The sequence below is a fragment of the Ambystoma mexicanum genome, chromosome 11, assembly GCF_040938575.1.
Source record: "Ambystoma mexicanum isolate Mex_15411 chromosome 11, UKY_AmexF1_1, whole genome shotgun sequence".
In the NCBI taxonomy this organism is placed as follows: domain Eukaryota; kingdom Metazoa; phylum Chordata; class Amphibia; order Caudata; family Ambystomatidae; genus Ambystoma; species Ambystoma mexicanum.
The window spans coordinates 1,253,916,560-1,253,938,806 of record NC_090934.1 but is presented as its reverse complement, the minus strand read 5'-3'; the positions used below and the strand labels follow the sequence as shown (position 1 = coordinate 1,253,938,806).

The following is a 22,247-nucleotide window of genomic DNA, read 5'->3' as shown; positions in this document are numbered from 1 at the left end:
GGTCCCGTGCCACTCCCTCCTTGGCGTTTTGAAGACTGTGTAATTAACAGAACGGTTAACAAAACTTGAACTGGTGCGCCCAGCAACTACATGTTCCTTCTGATGCTCGGGCGCTCTCGTACCGTCTGGACCCATCCGGGTGTCAGGCACGAGTGAGGTCGGACAGGCAACTGGCCAGTCCTGAACTGTTCGTAGGGGTAGGACTCTGTGCCTGGCGTGGGCCAAGCGAGGGCCGCATCTATATAGCTAACTGTTGTGTGGTTTACCTTCTCAGTGTTTATTTGCCTTATGCCTGCGTTGGCTTTGTGAGTCATGGATCCTTCCATGTCTCAAGCGCCGACGAAGGTGATTCTTCAGCTTTCCGTGGGTTGGGTGTCTTTGCCTTCCGCTAGGTTGTTGTCTTCCAGCCACATGTTGGCTGCTGGGGATTCCAAAAAAATCGCCCTGCCCTTTTAGATCACCTTCAGTCTGGAGGGGTACAACAGCATATATTTCAGATTCAGTTGCCTGAGCAGAGCTTTAATCGGCATGAATGAGTTCCTCTCTCGCTGGACCTTCTGGGTGTAATCTGGGTAGATGGCTATTTTGGAGTTCCCACGTTCAATGGGTCCCTCTTCTCTAGAGTGCCGCAGGATGGTTTCTCTGTCCTGGAAATTGAGTATTTTAGCGATTATAGGGCGAGGATGTGAGCCCGTTGGGGGTCGTTTTTTGTAGGGATCTATGCGCCCTCTTGACCGAGAATCCTTGTGCTAGCCTTTCAGCACCAACTTCTTGCTGTATCAAGGACTCTATGTAGGCCGTCGGGTTCGAGCCTTCGCTTCCTTCCGGGACCCCAAGTATTCTGACGTTGCTACGCCTGGCCCTGCCCTCGGCCTCCTCGGCTTTGGCCTCAAGTACGGCCACCTTTCTTTCCAGATCCACCACCTTAGCTTTCAATTCCGTTGTGTCGTCTGACGTTTCTTTTATGGTTGTCTCGGCAGTCGTCACTCTTTCCGTTAAGTTGTGGGCATCCTGGCGCATGAGTTGAATTTCGGATTTAACTCCCCGATTCTGGAGTCTATAAATGTCTGTAGAGATGCGATAGCTTCCAGCACCTTGGCTTGATTTTTGGAGGAATCAGCCACTTTTGCTTGTGCAGGTTCAGGGGTGGAAGGATGTGGTTGCGGTGGGGATTTCGTTTTGGTGGATACATATGTGTCCATGGTACCCGTTTTCCCCTTATTTCTGGCAGCCATGGTGAGGGGTGTGCAGGGGCGCTGCTTGATCCAATCCAGGGGGTGGCGGCGTCAGCTCCCGGTGCAGATCCGGAGGGTAGTCCAGGCAAGTCCACAGTGTGTGGGGACTGTTTTCGTGAGTCCCAGCACCCACTGTACTTTATGCAGGTTGCTACCAGGGATCAGCTAGGAGATAGTGGATGAGGGCTCCTCTGCAAAGACCGCACTGGCCTGGTGAAATCATTGTTCAAGTTCTTGGGGGAGCATTTGTAATCACGCCGGTGGCGCGTCGCTATAATCCCATATGCTGGTAATGTTCGATGACTTTGTGCCCCCTCCAGCTGTTCTCCTCACCTCTGCTTCTCTGTTGCAGGAGGCGGGCAAGTGCCGGGAATGCGTGGCAGGCGGGTGCCCCCGCACTCACAGGGTCCGTGTGTCTCCTCCCGGCGTCGCTCCTGGTTTTCCGCTCCCGTGCGGGCTACCCCCCAGCCACTTTGGAGGTCGGAGTCAGGGGCCCGGACCCAGTCTCCCTGTGTGGGAGCACCTTCTTGTCCCCCCCGGCTTGCCGCTCCACCCACACGGCAGGACCGGAGCTTCGTTGTCGTCGCAGCGTCGTGAGGCAGTCCGCTGACGACTACTGCAGTGTCAAGGTAAAACGAGCCCGGGCGGTGAGACGGGCTCCTCTCTGGTCGCGGCTCGCCCAGAAGCGGGCACCAGTTTGTGGACCGGCGCTACTGTAGAGGCAATCGATGTTTCTTTCAGCGCCGCTTTCAACAGGCGGTCGCCATCTTGGGTCCCACGGCGGTAGGGGGGGACCTTTGCGAGGGGGATTCTATGGGTCTGGAGGCCCGAACCCAGATAAAAACTGCAGGATTGTGTCGGGGGCTGGTTCCCCTTCACTCGGAACCGGATCTCTTCGTCTCGGGTGTAATTTCGGACAGGCGAAAGGATCCAGATGCGGCGTCTCGGCCGGAGCACGGCGACTCAGCCTCTACTCGCCATAAGCTCCAGGCCACGCCCCCCCTACAGGTAGCTATACAGATCAACATTCCACCTGCTATACACTATAAACAGCCAGCGTCTCACAAAATGGTCGTCACACGTGTGGCACACTATTATTCAGTAGAGAAGTAGCAATGGTGTGCACCTGACACCTATGCACATGCACACAACATATTCCGCCCAAAACGCGTCCAGCGGACAGCCGTTGCAAAGGATAAAAGTGGCAACGTCACCATGCGACCACCCCACGATGCGCGTATGCCCTTATTTCAGGGACACGATCCGGTCCCTCACACAGCGGCAACATACAGTGTTGAGTAATGTATGGAGTGTTTTTCAGAAAGTTCATGCTTACAAACACACCACAATGTGCTGTTGTGCATGTATGTATGGTTTTGAACAATCTAGGCCTGTTTTCTGGGTGCAAGTTCTCCACAGCAGCCCTACAAAATGCCACACCCCAGAGCTGCTCCGCAATCTGTGTGCATCTTTTCAGAACAGAGTAGCAGGCCACATAGGTTGGCTGTGCAAGTGATCTTGGACCAAATCTGGTGTTCTTCATTGCGTTTGCAACTAATAGCAACCATGTCAGTCCGGCTCATTGTGCACAGTAATGGAGAAAATTATGAACAACCCTTCCTGTTACCCACACCCGCAGGTGTGATAGTCCCCACTTTCCCAATTTCATGGGCAGCATGCTGAAAACAGGAGTGTGTGCACGTGCGTTTCCCTAAGGACATCGAGGGCCGTGCCCCAATAAAGCAGAAACATTCCTTCTTCCCTTTGCACTTTCTTCTTTCCAGGACATCGTCATTGCGTACTGTTAAAAAGTTCCACACTCATCCACCAATGACATTGAAAAGCTCTCCATGTAACAGTATCAGTTCTGTACAACAGTTCTCTGCGTACTTGTAGAATAAATTACAACTGGGGTAGGAGGAGTTAATTGTAAGGGGCAGCTCTGAAAAGAGCTTTTTTGTTTATTTTTTAATTATTTTTTTGATGCTTCTAGAGAAACCTTTTTTTCGTTTTTTATTGGATTTCGTGTTTTTTGTGCTTTCATTGTTACAGTAAACACTTCACTGCATCTTTTAGACAGTCAAACAAAAGAGCATTACCAATGGGCGACAACAAAATGCAATTTGCTTTCAAAACTCTGCATTTCCACAACTAATGAGGTAATTGTTGCAGAAGAACATTCCACCAGTGGACGACAAAATATACATGCTTCTGTTGATGAGACACCTTCCTACCTCTGGCTCGGAATAACATCCATGAGCATTGTCCCATACTCTTCGTGCTGTTATGGATGAGAAAAGCACCTTGGCAGTGTGAAAAAGCCTCTTCACTACATTTAACAACCTCTTCAGTCGACGGAACAGATCTAAACAAGCCACGTAACCCATATGCATGCCGCCATAGTGGATGACTATAACGTCGACGGTAGCAAAAGTGGCTAGATCTTTGCAAAGTGCAATCATATAGATGAAACTGCTCTCATAGACCTTATTACGCAATGCGTCCACTCCTTCCAAATAAAAATTGCCATCAAAGTGTCTTTCCAGGGCATAATTGTGCAGGTCTAGCATAAAAGCATCACCCAAAGTCAACACAATGTGTTTCGCCATGTTAGCCAGCCTCACAACGCAGAGTAATGTACAACAGTATGACCGCCCCTTCCTGTGAACCACACCCACAGTACCTGATTGGATAATCCCCATAGTCCCACGTCCATTGGCCAGCATGGTGAGAAGTGCAGATTGTAGCACGTTCGCTTCCCAAAGTACGGTGAGGGCCGCACCCCGGTAAAGCATGAGCAGTCCTTCCCTTTCCACTATCTTTTGTCCACCACTACCTCATTAGGTACAGGTAAATAAGCACACACGATTCCACCAATGCCATCCAAGACGTTGGCATCTAACACTGTCAGTTCTGCACAACAGTTCATAGGTACCGTTACAAATTCAGCCTGCAACTGCCCTGTCACCCAACAGCACGTCCAGTAGAAAGTTCAGTAAAAGATTGCAAGATTTGTGCATCCACATTGAACCACATGAGCACCCATCACCACAAAATGGAAAACGTTTTCTGCAGTATGTTTACAACTGTGTTAGAAGTGCCTCTGCGCACGCACGGTATCTGCCACTGAGCGGTCATTACGTTCTTTAAAAGCATACTGTTTTTTTTCCCAACCCCCTACCATCAAGTGGCACTTCAGTGGTATGTGCTTGCAACGTTTTCATTTACCCATATCATGCATTGTAATATTGCAGCAGGAACTCTCTACTTTCCTTCAGACAATGCAACAAAATGTCCCCCCCCCTACATAAATGGTAAAAATATGTCACCAAAAGAAGCACTGCATGTATCTTACCAACCTAAAGCAAGGTTCGAAAAAGAGGACTGTCTGCACAGCTGTGCTTCGGTCCACTGCGTAACAGGGCCCCCCCCGCATCCCCTGCGGTGTGGGGGGCCCCGCCAGCACATGTCCTGGGAGGGGGCCCTCCTTGGAAAAAAATAAATAATTTCTTTATCATGGCAGAGTGACTACAAAAAGAAACTTTCTTTTGAAGTCTGAGGGCTCCTCGAACCCATGACATGGAAGACCCTAGGCTAGAGGGCTCCATGTCATGGGGTGGGGGGGGAGCCTTTTGACTTCAAAAATAAATAGTTTATTTTTGAAGTCACTCTGCTTTCATAAAGAAATTATTTCTGTTATGGTTCGGTCCTTAACTGAATAATTTCTTAATGAAGTTAGAGTGACTTCAAAAAGAAACAATGGGGCTCATTTTGTCCATGCCGCCCCGGAAACATCGGTGCTGGTAATCTACCGGCACTGTTGTTTCCGGACCGGCATATTCGAGGCCTACTTGCTGGGGCCGCTATGTCCGGCAGGTCTGACCCTGGCTGGCACAGCGGTCACGTTAGGCAGACCCGTCACGGAAGCACCAGCACCATTAAACACCCTGCCAGTGCTTCGGTGTCCCCAATCCCATTGAGTCCTATTGGACTCCACGGGAATGGGGATTACCGAAATTACCGGCGGCTGACTTCCCGGCTGCAGGACTTGGAAGAGCCTGGTAGCATCCGGGAAGTCAGTCGCCTGTAATTTTTTACGGGTCTGGTGGCAACCCGCCGGTAGCACCGGCACGGTCACCGCCAGACCCATAATAAGCCCAAATTTATTTTTGAAGTAATAGGGCTCCCCTCATCCCCATGACATTTGCATGTGTGAGTGAATGGTGAAAGGGTGCACACTTAAATGTATGGATGGCTGGATGTGTATATGGTGAATGGTGTGTGTGCTTCTGTACAGGGGCACAACAAAACCTACATTTCGGGGGGTGCTAACCCTTCAAATGTTGGGGGAGGCACTAACTTCACGTGTGGTGGGGAGGGACAAACTTATTTATGTGCGGTCATCTAACTTTTTTACCTGTTTTAATGAGACTATTCTAGTGCAGCTTCAATGTTACAAGCAGTTAACTCTCTCTTCAGTCTCCTATTCCCTCTCTACCCTTCCAATCACTCCCCTGGCATGCAAGTACTAGTCCCACATCGCGATTTCAAATGCCTACAAAATGTGGCATTTGAATGCAGTTACTGACCGTGAAATGCTTTACGTTGGTAATTGCTGGGCCCTTATTAACAGCAAAACCTGGTTCCTAGTGATAGCCTCGACATCCAAAGCATCAAATGCAAAAGCCTCGGAAAAAATGCATCGAAAAAATGCATTTTTTTTCCATTGTCTTTATGGTGGGGTTCCCCCAACCCCTGTTTTTTACCCCTTAAACCCCATTTTAATTTAAAAAAAAAAACTTTACCTACAAAAAAATGCATTTTTTCGTTGCATTTTTTTCGAAGGCTTTTTCATTCGATGCTTTGTATTCGAGGGAATCACTGGATACCGCAAAACCCAGGTGCCGTTTAACATCTGTGTCCTGTTCAGTCCGGCAACTGGTCTAAAGGTCAGCCAGGTTGAGTCAACATAGCCCAAAATGTCAGGGGGGGGAGGGGTGCTGAAGCCCAGTTAACTCAATGGTGTTGCGCCACTACTTTTGTTTACTGCCTTGATTACTCCTAGTCCTATTCTTCCTCGTACCAGTACTTATGTATGAGGCAATACTTGTGTACTCTGCCTCATACACAAGTACTGCGATGAGGTAGAGGTATATGGAGGTAATGCCTGATTTAGCTATCTGTAATCTTCATTACTCCTAGTCCCACTCTTCCTCATCCCAGTACTTACCTATGCGGCAAGGAACCTCCTATATAAGCTCGGACAAGGAAGAGGTACGTGGAAGTAATTCTTGGTCGATTAGCTGATTTTGGAGGTTGTGGGAGATCGAGGGGATGTGTGGGGGGGTGGAATTGTGCGATAAACCATAATGGTTGTCCATGTCCAGGCTAAGCAGGTATGATATGTGGTATTAGTGGCTAGAGAGGCATTTTGGTGCAGCCAGTCAAGTCATTCCTCAGTTTGGTATGACTTCCTGTTAACTGGGAATTTCTGATCAAGCAGTCCTGCTAAGTGTAATAACCTGGCTAGATTGATATTTGGATGCTGCCAGTCTAGCCATTTCTTACTGCAGCATTGTATATTTTTTCTGGGCATCTGTGATAAAATGATATGATAAGTCATTTATAACGCGCCTGTACACAAGTGTTTCTATGCGTGACAAGACAAGGGAGGGAAGATAGAGGGACAACAAGACAAACAATCTCACTAGGCCTTGTCATTGCGAGAACGAGCAGTGCAAGAGGAAAGGGAGGGGGAAGGTGCAAGGGAGAGGGAAGGGGAATACAAGGCTGCAATGCTCTGAATAAGTGCAGCCAGGGCAGCGCGGCTATGGGTAGTACAAGGAGAACAAAGGGCTGCAGTGTTACAGTTACAGCCCCTAAATGCAAGGTAGGCATGGAGACAGTGCAAGGGTGACCGATCAAGAAAGAGTCTGGATTCAGAGACTCTGAGGGTATCCAAGCAACAAGTTGGTACAGCAGACAAGTATGTCAGCAGGGGAGGGAGAGAGAGAAAGCAGAGGATAAAAGGAACGTTTTGCTGCTTCCGAAACTTCAGGAGGTCCGGCTCAAGTTTGAAGGGGCAGGGAGGCCATGCCAGCGAGAGGCACCAGCAGAGGAGAGAAATCTACCTGCCACTCTCTGCCTGGAGAAGCATCTAACCCTTGGAGAGTTGGAGGTAGCTGAGCGATGGGCTCGAGAAGGAAGGTATTTTGGAATTGAGCATTGGATGTAGTGCGCGCCCCGGCCCCGAAAGCCTTATGGACCATGCAAAGGGTCTTGAACTTTATCCTTGAAGCCACAGGGAGCCAGTGGAGAGATTTCAGTGCTGCAGAGATATGATCCCTGCGCTTGAGGCGAAGGATAAGTCTTGTAGTCCTGTTCTGGATTAGTTGCAGATGACGGAGAGTAGAGGAAGGCAGAATGAGAAAGAGGCTGTTGCCGTAGTCCAGCCGAGAGAGAACCAGGGCTCTGGAGACAGTGAGCTTCTGGTGGAAAGTGAGAAAGTGAAGAGTCCCATTGAGGAGGAGCAGCTGGTAGTGGAACTTCTTGCTGACATCCGAGATGTGAGAAGAGAAAGAGAGAGTGGCATAGAAGATGACACCAAGGTTTTTTGCCTCGCAGGAAGGTGAAGGAAGAGCGCCCAAGGCGGACGGCCAGCTGAGAGAGGGAAAGCTGGTGCCAGGGTACCAATGAGAAGGATCTCCATCTTACTAGCAGAGATCGTTGGAGGCGCACCAATCCTGAATCGCGGATAGACAGTCGGGAATGCGCGAGAGAGGAGAGGAGGCCGAGGGGAGCCTGAAGGAAAGCTGAGTCGTCCGCATAACACTGATAGTTAGAGGAGAAGGTAGAGATCAGGTGGGCAAAAGGGGCCAAGTAGAGATTGAAAAACCAGGGTGAGAGTATAGAGCCTTGGGGAACACCACAGGTAGAGAGAGATGGCAGAGAGATGGGGACCAGGTTGGACCTTGGTGGAGGGGGCGGTCCAAGAGGAAGGAGGTCAGTCACTCCAGGGCCTGATCCGTGATGCGCAGGTTCTCAGTCGATTGATCAGGATGGCGTTGTTGACCGTGTCGAAAGCAGAGGAAAGAATGAGGGTGAGGACCAAAGGAATGCTGGAAACAAGGTTAGAGAGCAGATCTTCACTGATGTTCAGGAGAGCAGTTTCCATGCCTCTGGCAGCTCTGAAGCTAGACTGATGGTCATGGAGAACAGATTTAGTGTGGCAAGTAAGCTGGGAGATGGCAAGCTTTTCCAAGAGTTTGCCCAAGAAAGGGGTTATGGAGATTGGGCAATAGTTTGCCGGGCAGGTAAGATCAGCAGACGGCTTCTTGAGGAGTGGGTGCACAAGGGAGTGCTTAAAGGGAGAGAGGAACGTTCCAGTGGCTAAAGAGTGATTACAGAATTCGCCATGGCTGGAGTGAGGGTGTCAATATGGTCCTTGAGGGGCAGGGGACCACCTGTTTGGACAACGCTTTCATAGATCGGATTTGTCTAGAAACCTTGTCAGGTGTTGTCAGAGAAAGAGGAGAAAGGAGGGGTAGAGGTAGAGATGGCCAAAGGGGGCTGAGAGAGGAAGAGGGAGAGGGTGAGGGAGAGGAAATGGATAACAGGATGTCCTGAGATTTAGCAGAGAAGTGAGAGGCCAGAGCCGTGCAGAGGGCCTTGGAGGTAACAGGAGAGGTAGAGACCGCAACAGAATTGACCAGTTCCTTTGCAGATTATAAAGAGTTCAGCCGTGTTGGTAGAGGCCGTGGAGACGCAGGCTTTAATGTGTGCTCTCTTCTGGTTGAGTGTTATTGCTTTGACTGGCATTTTGGTGCAACCAGTCTAGGTATGTCTACATGTGGCCTGGCAAGCTTTACTGTAATGTTATTATGTGTCTACAATGGTCTACATTGTGCAGCCAGTTGGACATGTTTTCATTGTGGCATGGCATTTTTAATAGCAAAGCATTAATGTTCCTGTGCACTGTTGGTGACTTGCATGTATTGGATTGGTGCTACCCTACAAAACAATTGCAAACACTGTGGCTTTATAGCCAATTTGTCTCAGAAAGTGTGCTGTATATTGCATTAAAATACATGTTTATATCTTTCTCCTAGTGCAGTGTGCGGCATATCGCTTCAGCAGCACGTTTGTGTACATTGCGCAAGTGTGGCAATCTTGGCATGCCCAGTGTGTGGTGCGACCCGTGATTTGTTGCCGAGTTGAGGCTGGGGGGGGTCCTCAGCATGGCTCGCAGGGGGGCCCCCACATTTTGTGTTACCCCACTGGGCTGGATGATAGGTTTTGCAAATATGTTCAGCTGCAAGCCACAGTTTAACTGTCTCTTTTTCATACGTCTATTTGTTGCTTCTTGAATTGGAGCTTCATGGGACTTTGAAATAATTTAACTTGTGAATCCAGAGACTCAGATGAAACCTTTAAGGCTGCTTTCATGGGCATGATCCACACCGCAGAGTAAAATGCAAGGAAGTTAAGGGTGGGCACAGCTCTTGGGAGCGTTGTGCGTTCTACCTACAAACAAAACCATCCAGAATTGGAGCAATATAAGTTCACATCAACCGTACAGGTTGTCGACGCTTCAAGGATGGAATACTAGAGTGTCACTCTGTGACAAACCTTTCAGTGCCTTAAAGTCCTGACTATGGACACAGTCCAAAATGCATTGGCATGTCTAATTTTGGCATTGAAAAGTCAGGCAAACATTATGACTGAATAATTAAAGTTATGAATGTGGGTTTACCACAGCTCAAAAGGAATTGAAATTAATTTACTTACTGGAGTTTATGGAATTATGTTTTTGAATGTATGAGCAACTCTGGATGGAGAGCAAAGAGCGAGCACAGATTCAGTTCCGTTTTCTCATTTGGATTCATGATCCACGTCGCCTCATGCAGCTCATGCTTGCCTTGCAGGCTCTTCTAGCAGCAGCTCATCCCAGTTTTGTAGAAACTACTTATAGTAATAAATACATATTTAGTCTCCCTTGCAGTTTGGGACTCAAAATGTCCTTTAAAGCTGCCTATTCACATTTCTGGGGCAGAGGTTTGTTTCTCGAGGCAGCTTTGAGATATGCAAGTCATCAAGATACTGATTCAGTAGGACCAAGTGGGAATATACCTTCAAAGTGTTGTGTAACTGGTTCTAAATAATTAGCTTTTTATTTTACATTAGTTTTTTTTTCTTCTTCTTTCAATGTTTAGAGACTGCAACAGAGAAGCAGCTTGTACTTGGAGATGCTCCTAAGAGGGGACGGCGCAAAGGAAGGAACAAGCAGGAGACGCCTCTTTTTGTGGAAGCTGATTCAGCAGTAGAAGAGGTTAAGACACCAATCGATTTAGCAAAGGTCAGTGGGTAGTTACAAGAAGCAGAAGCCAGGATGCCGAGAGAATATAATGCATTTAGTGTTGTGGATGGGTGAAAAGGTGCGTTGGGCAGCAGAAGTCCTACTTATTCTTAGAAGTGGTCCATAAGTATTGTGTGTTCCTGTTTGGTTATAACAATTGCTCCTTGGATCCCAACTTCACAAAAAGCGCTCAGTCGTTTACTGTCACCATGAAACAAAATATGTGCTTTGATGTGAACAAATAGTATGAAACAATTTTCTGACTGTTTAAATATTTTCTGATTAGTAGTATGGTGCCTTGATGTGTGGGTGGCTAGCAAGACGATAGAGCAACCATCACGAGGTAGCACATGTGTACAAATGGTTTTCTACATTTGGAAATACATGCAATATCTAGGCCTGAGTGCTTACGAGAACCAGAGGGTGAGGTGGCAGTACAGGCTGCCATGAAGGAGTAGGTCTTCTGTGTCTCTTCTGTTGGCCCATCTAATATATAAACGGTCCTCAAATTGGATTGGTGTAGCACCTAGTTCTTTCATGTACCACAGAAGATTGATATAAGGGCAGAAGTAACACCACAACCGTATCGTCTCATCCTTTCTTCTCGAATATAAGGGTAGAAAGGGAGTAGGAGGTTACATCCCAGGGCAGGGTCAAATAGGTTTATAATGGCGGGAACATTCAATTATAATATCATTGTTTGGTGCAAAGGGCAAGCTGCCTGGCTAGCAGGGAAATCAATGTTTAAACAAATTATAAAAACTAAAGGCACCGTCTTTGCTTGCACTTGCTTTCAACATACACACATTTATTGTTATAAATCATTCCTGGATAAACGTTGCTCAAGAAAAATAATTTTCATTTCCTGTTCTTTCCACATTTTACTGGGATGAACCCCCTTTTTAAAAAAAATAACACTTTATTGAAGATTGTTCAATGTATGCCAAAAATAAAAATACATTACAGTTGCCGGCCAGCATACATGGTAAAAACAAACTAAAGCAATATAGGTGACAACTACGTGCTGGTCCATGCACTTTCTTTTTACCCCCTCCACAGTCCGGGCACCAGCCCTGGCACAAAGTGCCCCTGTGATGACCATAAGCAGTTCCAATCTGGTTTTATGTTTTCACCCCCTGTCCCCCAATACATATTACACTTCTCATGAACCAATGGTCTTCAGTACACATTACAGCATGAAAGAAAGGCAAGAAAAACTTGACGGCACTTCATGAGCAGTTTTACATGATCATCCCCTTCAGGAACCATGAACTAGATTGTTACTATCCAACCACTTCGACAAGGCCCTCACCATTACTAAACGGGTATATTCTGGGTAGGGTCAGTGACCTGCTGAAACATTTTGTTCCCAATACTCTAGAACCGGGAGCCACATTGTGTCTATGTGCGAGTGTGATTCCATTAACATTGCTGTAAGGCTCTCCATGTCATAAATCCCTTTCGATTTGCGCAGCCATACTTTCTTTGATTGGAGCACCTCATTCTTCCAGCGTATGGTCGGGCATACCCGTGCTGCTAGAAGCAGGTTTCTGAGCATGTGGGGTAATACCAGATATTGGTCCTCAACTAGCTCATCCCCAAACAGGACCAGGAGTGGGTCCACCGCTCTACCTATTCCCTCTCTCATGCATCCACCCCAAGATTTCCTTCCAATAAATTTGTACTTTGGGACAGTCGCACCAATGGTGCCAGTAAGAGCTGATCTGTAGGCATCCCCGCCAGCAATAAGGGCTTATCTTCGGGTTCATTTTTGCAAGTCTTTAGGGGTGAGAGATGCCACTGCAGGAGCAGTCTGTTGTTGTGCGTCTTATATTGCATCGAGATCGTGGAGTTCCAGACTGCCCTATAAACTCTGGCCCAACCCTCTGAGTTGTTCTCCCACCCCAGGTCCTTTTCCCATTGCGTTTGGGTGTTCGGCACAGTCAGGTGCCCTCTATGCAGCAGTGTTCCGTACATCTTTGTGATTAATCCCCTAGAGCCCATGTGTGTATTGAGAAAGCTTTCAAACGGGGTAAGGCGCCTATGGGGTATCTTATTCTACCGCTGGTCGGTAAGCACACCCTTTAATTGTAGGTATGACAGTGCTGGAAATGTTTGGCCTCCTTGGGCCCTCTCCAGTTCCTCCCTGGTCAGAAAGACCCCCTCCTTCCAAGTAGCCCAGCTCTCACCAGCTCTTGCCCGTATTGAGGCTGAAAATGGATCGGGTCTGCTACTAAATCTCTAATTGGAGGCGTCCAGATGCAGCATAGGGGGGATGGCCAGGTGGTGATCACGAGCATATCCCAGCCTTTTCCCCAAAGAGACCATAACACTTCTAAAATCGTATTCTCGTCGGTAGCCGATTCTGGGGGACCATAACCATTCTCCCAGGGTGACTGAGGCAAAATATCTGTTCTCCAGATCCACCAAATGTTTGTCTTCCGACTCCCTCAGCTGGTCTAACAGCACTCGGAACTGTGCTGCTTTATAATACTCCTAGAAATCCGGGTATGCCATGCCCCCCCGACCACCCCTGCCTTTTGGTAGGATTAATGTGTTGTATGCAACGCAAGGCCTCTTCCCTTTCCATAAAAAGGCTAGCAAGGCTTGTTTGATTTCAACATGAAAGGAGCCCATGAGCGTGACATGGAGTGACTGAAAGAGGAAAAGGAGCCGTGGAAGGACATTTATCTTTATCGTCATGTACCTGGCCGCCCAGGAGAGAGTCAACTTGGACCATTTCTGTATATGCTTCTTGATCGCCGCCCAGAGAGGTACGAAGTTGGCCTGGTACAAGTTCCCTAACTGTTTTGTGATATTCACCCTGAGATATTGGATAACTTCCTTTCCTGAGCTTCAAACCCCAGGCGCTCAAATGGTGTTCTAGGGGTGGTCTGCAATCTTTCAACGGTAAGATATCGGTTTTGTCTAAATTGATTTGGAAACCCGAATGGGATCCGTATTCTCTGATTGCGGATAACAAGGCTGGTATCGATCGATCGGGATGGATGAGTGACATATGCTAGGACATCGTCCGCAAACAGTGCTAATTAGTTTTCTTTCCGAAATGTAGTTATCCCCTTAATGTCAACATTTCCCTGGATGCTCTGGGCCAATGGCTCCATGACTAAGGTGTAAATCGGGGGGGAAAGAGGTCACTCCCAACATAAACAGCCACTCCACCCTTTTGAATGCTTTTTCTGTATCTACAGAGACTAGGGTGGGGTCTGCATCCTGGGGGCCAATGGAAGCAATTAGGCTAATCGTTTTGTCACCCTTTAACATATCCCACTTAGTCGTTGTGAAGGAGCCTGGGTAAGGACCCTCTTAATCTGTTTGCGAGGATGCTGGCGTATATTTTAGCATCAACGTTTAGCAGAGATATCGGCCTGTAAGACCCACATTCTGATCTGTTTCTCCTCTCTTTGGGAAGAACGATGATGCAGACCTCTGTAAAGGAGGCTGGAGCTTGGCCTGACTCCATGATGTCATTGAAGCGTCCAGAAAGGAGCGTACGCCCCACTGAACGTTTTAAAAAAATGCTGGGGTGAAGCTGTCTTCCCCCGGCACAGAGCTGGCCTTGAGGCTTGAGATGGCAGCACTGACCTCCTCTATCTGTATCAGGGCATTTAAGTGGACATTGTCTGAGCCGGGCAAACACTTTAGGGTTACATTATCTAAAACATGCTTGATTTGTCTTCACGGGTAACCACAGTGTCGGACGTGCATAGGTATTCATAGAACTGGACAAAACAGGTTGTAATTTCAGTGGGCTTAATCATCACCTCCCCTAGTTGGCCCTTGATTTTGTATACTGCTCTTTCCACTCTTGGCCCCCAGAGTCTTGCTGCTAATAGAGCGTGCGGCTTTGTCCCCTTTCTCGTAGAACTTTTGCTTAACATATCTAAGGTGTGTAAAAGATTTCCCGCTTCATAACTCCTTAAACTCTTTCCTTAAATGGTTTATGGTTGCCAGGGAATCTGCTGGATTTCCTTCTCCTTTGCTAGACTGCCTCTCCGTTCTTTATTTCCCTCTGAAGAGCTTTTTCCCTTAGCAGTATGCTTCTTTTCTTTTCGTAAACGTACCGTGTGCAATTAGCAGGTCCCTTATCGCTTTCGCTACTTCCCAGACTATGGGACTGGGGGGGATCGCCTATATCGTTCAGGGTGAAAAAATCCCTAATTTCAGAAAGGAATGAGTTCAGAATGCCAGATCTTTGAATAGCTTATCATTACAAATCCACCTTTTGTCTGTCTGTCCCTGATCCTAGATCTAGGTGTATAGTGCAAATGTTGTGATCTGACCAGCCCCCTAGCTCAATAGACTCCTGTACCAGATTATGTGCTTGCGCAGCCTTCAGGCAAATGTAGTCAATACGGGTGAATGTTTAGTGTGGAGGAGAATAGAATATATATGCTTTGGTGGCAGGTTCTCCATGTGTCGACCAAGAAGTGTTAGTGCAACAAGGACTGGAAGAGTCGCCTCCCGGGGTGTTGGGGGGCAGGGGGGAGGTGGGAGGGGGGAGGTCGGGGCAGCTACCACTCTATATGACACCCGATCCATGGCTGGCTCTGAAATCCCTCTCATAAACCAGCACCCTAGTGCTCCATTTGTCTAGAAAGGCAAAGAGCCCTTTGCTAAAAGCGATTTGTTGATTGTTTGATTGTCGGGTACATAAACTGAACATAGTATGACTGCCCTCTACTGGATCGTCCCATTGATTGCCAGGAACCTCCTTTCTATATGCCTGTGAACCTGGGTGTTTAGCAGACCCAGGGATGCGCGGTACAGCAATCCAACTCTTTCTTAACTTATCCAGAAGCCCAAATGGCGCGCCCGGATTGTCTCCCTTTCGGGGTATACTCCTCTTCCCTCATGTACTTGGTTTCCTTTACAAAAAGGACATCCAGGCCAGATTGGGCAAAGGCCCTCAACAGCATGGATCTTTTATGGGGTGAATTAATACCTTTTACATTCAGAGACCCAAACCGAACTGTGTTGTTAGCTATTGGCTGGTCTTCTGGCAATGCTCATACATAGCTGCGTTCGAGGCTTGAGCTCACACGGCACCAACTGTTTCATCACAATTGGTCGACGTGACTTTTCTATCACTTTGATGGTAACCCTTGTTAATGAGTTGTATGCCTCAATATGGAAGTGTGAAGACCCATTGTGCTTGATCCCTGACCCTTGGATCCCCCTTGCCCCCTGGACTCCCAAGAACCAAAGGAGCAAAAAGACTCTTCTAGTTGGAGACGCCCTAGTGTAAACCATAGGGCCACACTAAGAAGGGCTCCCCCCAAACCCACAGCTGAGTAAAATTATACTTAATGTGCACAGTTTTTGGCTGGCTTTTGCCACTGCACTCTTTGCACTTGACCCCTCGTTTTCTTTAGCAGATGTTGACAGGAAGAAAGACACAAACGAAAGAGACGATTCTGCTTCTGCGCTTAACCAGAGGATCTGCTCCGGCCCTTCATGGTGTGTTGGACCTTTTAAACTTTCTTGTACCCTTGGTACGCCCCCTCTTGGGCGAAGGGCCTGTTGGCCTTCTGGATGATTCTGAAGACGACAGAAGTTCCTTCAGCTGTACCTGCTCCCCCCTCCCCCTTCTAGACTTTGCAAGACACCATTTGCTTTCTCCACTGACACAACCATATATTCTTTGTTGCTCTGTTCAAGAGATAATGCGAATGGAAATCCCCATCTGTAGCAGATTCTTTGCTCCTGTAGCCATGTAGTGAGTGGGCGACAGTCTCTTCTTTTGGCGAGGGTAGTGGCTGAAAGATCCTGATAGATCTTTACTCAAGAGTCAATGTGATCTTGTTCTCTCGCTTTCTGCACGCTTTCAACTTTGTGCCGGTAGTGATGGCACTTTGCTAGGACTAATCTCTGCCCATTTGGGGAATGGGGGGGCGCCCGCCCGGTGTAGACTTTCAAACTCCAGATCCGGAGTGAGGGGGGAGGTGAAGAGTTGATCAAGGCTCTTACTTGCCTTTCCAGGGTTTCGTTCAGAGCATCCTTAAGGCCTTGGATGCAGATATTGGATCTTGTCTCCCTGTTCTCTAGGTCATCGACCTTCGTTGCGAGATCCGCATTCTTCAGCACCAAATCACAAAAACGGCCTTCTGTTCTAATTTCCACCAGGTCGCTTGACTGCTGATAATTTTCTAGGGCTTCCACTTTATCCTCTATTTTGTCAACTCTGTCTTGCAAGGCCGTCACGGTGGAAGCCATGTTGTCTCTCAAGGATCCAATTTCCTCCAGGAGCAGCCTAATGTCTGCTTTTGTGAAAGCTTCTTGATTTGTTCCTCGGTTTCTCAGGAGCCCTCTCTGGGGTGGTGACGCTATGATTGTTCCTGCGCAGCGGAACTCTTGGAGTTTTTGTGCGGTTGCAGGATTAAGACTACCTGTCATTTATTCCTTTTCACAGGCTGCGCTGATATTGAGTTTGTTTTATGGTATTTCTTATTCCTTCGTTTTTGCTGCATGCATAGACCAATACTTGCTTTGGCTCTGCGACTATCGTGCTTGTGGTCTTTTCCCAGGTTAGCCCTGTGAGCTGGGTCATCTGCATGAGCTTCTACTTCCAGCACAGGTATGCTGCTGGGCACATAAACCCCTGATCGCACATGTGAGGCTCTATGGTGACCTGTCCTGCCTGTTCGGCTCCTCTTTTGGCCTCTGGGCTCGCTGCGTGCTCTATTTGCCTTCGCCGTAGGTGCTTTTTGAGAGGGTTTGGCGCTCCTTTAGCGGAGCATAGTCTTGTGTGCTAACGTGTTAGTGCTCCTGTGATGCCCCCTCTGATGTTTCTTTATGGCTCAACGGAAAGTGCCCCTGATTGAAGCTCTTTGTTGCCCAGGGTGGCAGCAGTTGTGCCTTATTTTATGGAGCTGATTCTTGTGAACTCACAGCCAGGCCAGACTCTAAATTGCTTGGGTGTGTCTTCAAGTGACGACGAGAAAAGAAAACAAAAATGGAGGAGGCACACTGATAATCCGGGCTGTGTCCTCCTCCTTCCTCCCCCCGGGCCAAGGGGGAGGAGCCGGCCAAAGCGTGGCAGAAAATGGAAAAGTCTGCGAAGGGCACAAAGAAAAGGGCGGGGCTACCCCTTTAAAACGGGCGGACGCCTGGCTGCAGGTAGCATCCGGCTTCTGCAGAAGGACACCTGCCCACACCACAGAGAATTTCGTTTTTGAAGTTCGAGTCGTTGATCGGCGGGAGCGCAGCATCGGTCTGCAGGAACACCAGCAGCTGGAGGCTCTGCTCGAGAGCGGAACTGCAGCACTGAGAGATTGCGGCCAGACGAAAGTACCATGCAGGAGTCAGAGACTGGCATCGGCGAGGAGAAGAGCGTCACCAGCAGCGAGCGCTGTCCAAAAGGACCGAGGGCTTCATCTGGCAGGAGTGCTGTTAGGGCCGGAGGCGGAACGGGAATAGCGTTGCACGGAAGGCTGCCGGAGCAGGTGCACAGAGGCACAAGGAAGGTGGCGTGTCCAAGTGCACGAGCGCTTGGACACAGCAGGGGGCGCCGGACCAGAACGTGCAGAGGTGGGCAGGAACAGACCAGGAAGGATCGGGACAGCAACAGTGAGAAGACAACGCGGAAGGGCTCAGGCAGCAGGTGAGGCAAACGCGCTGCAACAAGGAAGCGTGGGGCTTGCAGGCCGGTGAGCTCAGTGACAAATTTCGTGGTGCCCGGCAAGGCTACCCGAGCTAATCTTAAATACAGTTTGGGGGGCTAAAGGAACTGTTTGCCATCAATTAGAGACCCACAGTATTCTAACGGCAGCAGACGCCACGCTTAACTTACAATCCACCACAAGGTGGAGCGTACAGGCAACGTTGCGGTAAAAAGTGGGATACCCCCCCCCCCCCTCTTTTTTGTTTAAACCTTTTTGTGGAGTACTAAAGTGTGTAGCCCCCTGCACAGACTCAGAACGGTAAAGAAGACTGTTAACCTGCAACACAAGGTGAGCTTGACCAGCAGGACACGCTGACAAAAACAATGGGGTCCACACTGCTATGGAATCAATTTGAAAAATTACTTGGGTGGTGGTTGAATTAATAAGTGTACTAAAGCGATATCACTAAACCAACAAATTAAGGCTGCAGCAAACTCTGAAAGCAATCAAGATAGTCTCATGGTGAAAGCGAAGAAAATATTTTTATTTTTCATTTTTCAAAGGGCATCATAAGGAGTGAATAAAACAGTCTTATAAATGAATAAATAAAATAAAATGGTCTTCAGTTAAACACGGAAAATCAAAAACAATGGGTTTGAAGAGTCACTTTGCTCATAAAAATGAAGTAGAAAACCCCAACAGACAAACTGAAGAATAAATTGAAGAATAATATGTCCGTATCCAACTTCAGTGTAATAACAAACAATATAAACTAACAATTTGATTACTCAATGGAAAGAGCGTAATAAACTGATATGGTTTACCTTTTTCAGGCGCCAGGAGTGTTAGCATTGTTTAATGAGAACAGCTTCCGCGTCAGAGCTATACGCATGTAGATGTCAATCTTTATGACCGCATGACAGCACGAAGAGGCTTGGTATTGTCAAGCCACAAGTATGGAGAGGCAGAGGAGGTTACTCCCAACGGGGAGGGCGTCCTTTCGCGGGCACTCCTGGAACAGCCGCACCAGCTACCAGGGGGAGCAAGCAGAATGCTGGAGAGTTAATACTGAGTCAGACTGCCCCTTTGGCAAAACATGCCGATTCAAGCACCCACGGGGTAAAGGCACGGGAGACCGCACTGCTTCAGCCAATGAGGGGAAGCGGAGGGGCAGCCCCAGGGCAAAAGATGAGGTCAAGGGGGAGTGAGGGAAAAAGGCTCATGTCACAGCCTACATACCCACGCATGTACCAGATTATGATTAAAAACCTGCCCACACCGGTTAGCCTCCAAGCAAGGACTCCTTGGTTAAATACATATCACAACTGCAAGGATGCTAAACTGTTGTGGGAAGGTTTCAGGTGGGGTTTCAAAATTCCATGTTAAGAGGGGCAAGGAGGCTCTGAATTTGCGTCCAGCATTGGGGATGCCAGAGGTAGTGGCAAGTAAAGTGGATAAAGGTCAACTTGGGGAGAGTGGCTGGTCCATTCACATGTCTGCCGATGGGGGATTTGGTGGTGTCGCCTTTGGGGCTGGTCCCCAAGAAAGAGGAGGGCCAGTACCGCTTAAACCATCACCTCTCTTTTCCTGAAGGGGAATCAGTAAATGATGGCATAGCTGAGGAGCTGTGCCGAGTACATTATTCGTCGTTTGATGATGCGGTAGAAATGGTGAGGGCAACCGGCAGGGGGGACCCTGATGGGAAAGGCCGACATTGTCTGCATTCCGGTTACTGCCTATCCACAAGGAGAGTCAGCACTTGGGTTCAAGGTAAAGGATCCGTATTTCTATGATAAATGTCTGATAAATGGGGTGTGCCATTTCTTGTGCCTATTTTGAAGCTTTCAGCACCTTCTTGGAGTTTGCAGTCAATCAAGAGTGTCGGGAGTGGGGTATGTTACATTATACCTAGATTATTTCCTGTTCATTGGCAAGCAAGGTACCGGGGAGTGTGGGTCTCATGAGTACATTCCAGGGGGTGATGAGGAGGATAGGGGTCCCGTTAGCCAAAGGAAGACGGTAGGTAGGCCCAGTGACTTGCTTGACATTTCTAGGGATAGAAATTGACTCAGTCAAAGGGGAGTGCAGGCTCCTGCAGGATAAGGTGGAGAAACTGAAGGAAGATGTCAAGGCTTTGAGGGGGTAAGAGTAAAGCGACCCTGAAGGAGCTCCAGTCGCTGGCAGGTAACCTCAATTTTGCGGGGAAGGTCATCCCGGCAGGTAAGGTGTTTGCAAGAAGCATCAAGCTCAAGTCAGTAGGGTTGCAGCATGCAGGGCAACATGACCGGTTGGGATCCGAAATACGGGAGCACCTTGGGATGTGGGAGCATTTCTTGGACAATTTTAACGAGGTACGACTATGGAGGGAGGATTGGAGTACCAACGACAGGCTCAGGCTATTCATGGATTGATCAGGGGCCCTGGGGTTTGGGGTAATCTTGGACAACAGTTGGTGTGGCATGGCAAACAAGGTGATGACCCCTTTCGAAATGCAGTGGTGGGACCTAATTGGGGCAATCTGAGTTCCCTGATCCACATGGCACTAGCACCAGGCACGGCAAGAAGATAGAAGGTATGCTGGGAACGGTTCTTGGCCTTCCAAAAGGAGGTGCTGGTGAAAGGGCAGAGGGAGCTGCCTGTAAGGGCCTTTGTGGGATGGTGCTGGCATAAAGGAAGGATTAGAGCATGGATGGCCTATCACTTGGCCGCAATCGCCCATTATTCTAAATTAAAGGGGACCCCACATAGGAACATTACATTGGGATGGCCATGAAAGCCTGGGCAAAACAGGGCGTGAAAAGACCTGATGAAAGACGGGCCATTGACATCATTAAATTGCACAAACTGATAGAATGTTTAGAAGAGGTTTGCCAGGATGAATTTTAGGTGGCTTTGTTCAAGGGGGCCTTCACATTGGCGTTCTTTGGGGCATTTAGGGTGAGTGAACTGGTCCCGGAGAACAAAGGGGCCAAGGGTACGTGGTTCCTGCAATTGGGTGATGTGCAAATGGCAGAGGGGCGGTTAATCATGTTGTTAAGAAAGTCAAAAACCGATCAAGAAGGGAAAGGGTGCACAGTGTCTCTCCAACCCATTACAGGGAGCATAGTATGCCCAGTCAGGGCACCGACGGCCTTTCTCGAGCAGAGACCGATGTCAGGGGATGGGGGGGACTCCACTGCTCATCCACAAGGATGGGTCCGTGTTGAGCCGTTTCCAGTTTAGAAGGGTTATGGACATGACATTAGAAAAAATTGGGGAAACGGAAGGGGTGTTCGGGACACATTCCTTTAGGATGGGGCAGCCATGTCAGCCGCAGCCATGGGCCTGGGGCGGAGCATATCAAGCAGATAGGGAGCTGGAGGTCGGGGTGTTTTAAAAGGTACATCAGACCCGGAGAAAATGTAAGGTTGACATGCTGCCTTCTCATCCCCTTAGCACCTGCCCGAAGGAGGAGATCCGCCTGGGTGATGGGGCACTCATTTGTGTCTAGGACAGGGGCAAGCTGGACATCGGAACAGGAAGAGTTGTCGGCCGTCGAGTTCAGGATTGGTTGGCACGGGGTGCCAGGGATGGAATGGGCACAATTACAGGGGCACATGCGCAAATTGCTGTTGAAGCAACAAAAGCCAGACGTATTGGTCATTCATTTGGGAGGTAACGATTTGACAAGCCTGGAAAGGGGGGCTTTGTTGAGGGAAATGATTTTCTCATTACAGGAGCTGGCAGGACAATTGGGAGAAATGGAAATCGTCTGGTCAGAAATAATCGTGAGACTGCAGTGGAGAGGCGCAGCGAGTCGCGCAGCGGTCAAAGTCTAGAAGAAAGTTGAATTGTGCAATGCCAAAATTCTGCAGGGGCAGAGGTTTCACACAAATCAGGCATGGCCTGATTAACTTAAAATCCCTGGAGTATTACCTGAAGGACGGGGTACATGTATCAACGATGGGGATGGAACTGTTCTATTGGATTCTCTGCACTAAAATCCTGGAAATGTGAGACAAGGAAGGGGGAGCCACAGTGGGCGGGAACCCA

General features: G+C 48.5%; 1 protein-coding gene across 2 annotated transcripts in view; it reads left to right on the top strand.

The window, feature by feature from the left end:
• Nucleotides 1-22,247, top strand: part of TRIP4 (thyroid hormone receptor interactor 4) — a 1,139,078-nt gene that overhangs the window by 103,474 nt on the left and 1,013,357 nt on the right. For both annotated transcript variants that reach the window (XM_069624679.1, XM_069624680.1), the window contains one exon: nucleotides 10,448-10,590. In XM_069624679.1, the coding sequence (XP_069480780.1) occupies nucleotides 10,448-10,590 (143 nt within the window). The remainder of the gene's footprint in view (nucleotides 1-10,447; nucleotides 10,591-22,247) is intronic.